Source organism: Mauremys mutica, chromosome 13, assembly GCF_020497125.1.
Source record: "Mauremys mutica isolate MM-2020 ecotype Southern chromosome 13, ASM2049712v1, whole genome shotgun sequence".
Classification (NCBI taxonomy): domain Eukaryota; kingdom Metazoa; phylum Chordata; order Testudines; family Geoemydidae; genus Mauremys; species Mauremys mutica.
The window spans coordinates 58022666-58026460 of NC_059084.1; the positions used below are offsets into that span (position 1 = coordinate 58022666).

At 45.5% G+C, this 3795-nt stretch overlaps 1 protein-coding gene across 1 annotated transcript; it reads left to right on the top strand.

Annotated features, from left to right (window-relative positions):
* The first annotated feature begins 2554 nt into the window (after window positions 1-2554).
* Window positions 2555-3490, top strand: LOC123348878 (olfactory receptor 12D1-like). Its single transcript, XM_044986569.1, has one exon. The coding sequence runs from the start codon at window positions 2555-2557 to the stop codon at window positions 3488-3490; it is 936 nt and encodes a 311-aa protein (XP_044842504.1).
* The last annotated feature ends 305 nt before the right edge of the window (window positions 3491-3795 follow it).

Here is a 3795-nt window from a genome sequence, read left to right on the forward strand (position 1 = left end):
GTTACTTATCATCTTATTTTCTTCTAGGTGCTTACAAATTGATGGTTTGATTATTTGCTCCTTTATTTTTCCAGGTACTAAAGTTAAGTGAACTCAATAGGCGTTAGGTGCCTAACTCACTTAGGTGATTTTGTAAATCCTATTAAGTATGTATCTACATCCTTAGGTGCCTACATGCCTTTGGAAATATGCTCAAGCCTCTGAGCTCTGGATCCTTGTTCAATTCTATTCAGATGCTTATGCCTCAATTATGGCATCCATTGGTGGGGTGTTTCCCAATCTCTCACACAGAACCACTTCACTACACAAATACTGGTTATAAAAATGGAGTGGATTTGCTTGTGGAAACATTTATAGATCAGTGGTTCTTCTTTATGCTTTTCAAACACCTCCAGTCCTCGCAATATTGTCAACCTCCATCTTTCCAAGAAGCGTTGGTCTTGTTTGTTTTCTAACTTCAAATTCTCAGGTGGTACAAGAATTACATCCCTGATGAATGGTCAGATGGAAGGCAGTTTCCCTGCTCACAATGTGGCATTTCGGAGAGTGTGACTGTCTTAAAAGGTCTCTCCGTTCACAGTCATCAAGGTTTCCAGAACAATTAGTATTTGATCCTCTTTTAAGTTTCCCCTAGAGTGGATTTTGTCCTACATTTTTATAATATTTTAGCTTCAAGAGGAACCCAGTCTATTTAGGTATGTTATGGAATTGAAGAGCTTATAACAAAGCACTCTTCTTTATCTACAGATGCAACACATCAGAGCATTCTCAGACTCTGAAATTATTATTCTTTCTTCCCTTTTTTCTATCTTTCTTTCTTACAGTTCATATTTTTAATTTTTTTTCACTCCTCTCTCAATCGCTCCATTTTCTCTGTTTCATTCTATTTTCAGTTGGATGCTGCACAGAGGATATGACTACTGACTTTTGGAAGCAGTAACACATGAGGTAATGGGATAGCTGATTGCTGCTGGAGCACTGTGGGGATGGAAGGGCATAAGGAAAGAGATATGAGATAGGCTTCCCCTGGCCATCTCTAAGACCAGCCACCTGGCCTCATCTCTCTATGCCCCTGCTCTCTTCTATAAGTAGGGCCCTACCAATTTCATAGACATGAAAAATGCATTATGAACCATGAAATAAGCCATTCCCCATGTAATCCGATGTCCCCTTGTTCCTAGGAGCGCCCCAGTAAAGGGGGCCCCTATCTCCAGGTGGGCAGTGGGGTGGGGAAGGATTTGCCCATCTCCTTTGCAGCTGCCTTTGGGGCAGGAGACCAGACCCACCTCCAGGTGCCTCCCCCTGCTGCAGGACACTCTTTGGGACTGGGCAGCAGCCCCAGACATTCCTGAAGCTGGAGGACACTTGTGGGGTTCTGTCCGATCTTCCCTGTGCTGCTGGGAGTGCCCAAACAAGGGGGGCTCCTAACTCTGGCTGGGCAGGGGAGGTACAGGACTCCACCTCCGGGAACCTCCTGAGGCTGCAGGAAGCTCTGCGGTTGCTGCCTTCACAGTCCAGCTCTGAAGGCAGCACAGGAGCGAAGGTGGCAATCCCATGACCCCCCTACAACAGGTTTGTGACCCCCCCATCCCTTTTTGAGTTGGGACCCCACCCCCAGTTACAACACCTTAAAATTTCAGATTAAACAGCTAAAAACGTGACATTTACCAATTTTCAAATTCTATGGCTGTAAAATTGACCATAACAGACCATGGATTTGGTGGGGCTCTATCTATAAGAGCCTTCTCCTGACACAAGATAACCTCAGGGCTGCCCAGAGGATTCAGGGAGCCTGAGGCAAAGCAATTTCGGGGGCCCCTTCCTTAAATAAAAGTTGCAATACTATAGAATACTATATTCTTGTGGGGGCCTGGGGCAAATTACCCCATTAGCCCCCCCACCCCCCGGGCAGCCCTGACTAACGTAATCCTGACTGTTGATTGAGTGGCAGAAATGTTTGCAGCACAGCTGAGGGATAAGCCAGAACTGATGATCTTTATTATAGTTCCAACTACTAGAATTATGCAAAACAAATAAACAAACAAAAACAAAAACCAACCCCTATGTACAAGAGTATCGTTTAAAGTTCAAAGTCAAACTCTACTCTTGGCAGTTAGAAAATGCCAGCTTTACAACCTTAATTCAGCACCTTTGTTCATATGCGTTATGCTATGGGATTTAATCACATTAACATATACTGTTTTCTTGCCCAAGAGCCTTACCTTGTTAAGTGCATGGGATGGATGTACAAGAAGTAGAATGACAGTTGCGTGGGGAACTGTAGATGTTCTGGCATTTCCTTACTATCGAGTGCTTAATTTTACAACCAAATAGCATTTTATAGATACAGATATATAGATGATACATTGCCCCTCTCTACTGCCATTTCCCCGACTATGAAATGGAGATGCTAACCTGCAGCAGGAGTAGGAAGGTTTAATTAATAACCGCTAGGCACTCTGAGAGCTTGGGTGGCAGGTACATGTTGAAATACAAATTATAGCGATTTGTGCATCTCTTTCTGCGCTGGCATGTCTCCCTCCCATCCTCAGCAATGAAGAACCAGACAGAGGTGAGTGAGTTTGTCCTCCTGGGCCTGACCAATCTCCCAGGGCTGAATCACTTCTTCTTCCCTCTCTTCCTCCTGCTCTACGTGACCAGCCTGCTGGGTAACGGGGCCATCATAACCACAGTAGTGGCCGAGCCCCGGCTCCACACTCCCATGTACTTCTTCCTCGGCAACCTCTCCAGCCTGGATATCTGCTTTTCCTCAGTTACTGTGCCCAAGATGCTGTCTGGTTTCCTGTATGAGCACCAGACCATCTCCTTTGCCGGCTGCCTGGCCCAGCTCCACTTTTTCCACCTCCTGGGCAGCAGTGAGGCCGTGCTGCTGGCCGTCATGGCTTACGACCGCTATGTTGCCATTTGCAACCCGTTGCGCTACAGGCTGGTCATGAGTCCACAGACCTGCCTGCTCTTGGCAGCGGCCACCTGGTCCACCAGCTTCCTGCACGCCCTTATATCCACAGTCATGACCTCACGGCTACACTTCTGCGGCTCCAACCTTGTCCCCCACTTCTTCTGTGATATCAAGCCCCTGCTGAGCCTGGCCTGCGGCAGCACCCACCTCAACCTGACCCTGCTCAACATCGATGCTGGTGTCCTTGGTCTGAGTTCATTTGTCCTCACCCTCTTCTCCTACATCTACATCATCTCCTTCCTCCTCCTGAAAGTCCACTCACGGGAAAGTAGGAGAAAGGCCTTCTCCACTTGCGCATCCCACCTCACCGTGGTGTCTCTATTCTATATGCCAGTCCTCGGCAACTACATGATTTCCTCACCGGGTTTCCCCTCTGAAAGAGACATGATACCCACACTCATGTACAGCATCATCACCCCAGTTCTGAACCCCCTGATCTACACCCTGAGAAATAAGGAGGTGAAAACAGCCCTAAAGAAATTCCTGAACAGAAAATTCTTCCCTAAATGAACATGAATTAAATGAAGACAAAAAAAATGTTAGTCTTTGTTGACACACGATTTTTTTTTAATAACAGCACTTTTTTATTCCAATTTCCCCTTAGTGGTGTCACTTCAGGGCAGAATTAAAGTTATGTGGAAACCCAAATGTCATTTCTTATTGTAAGATGTTTGGGTTTTGTTTAATTATAATGGTGACTATCCTGTGTCCTTTTGGGAAAAATTACAACATCCTTGTAATATATTTATCCCCAAATTACTGAAGAGGTCTGAACATTAACTCCACTTTATAACCTGCTATTGGATAAACTTTGA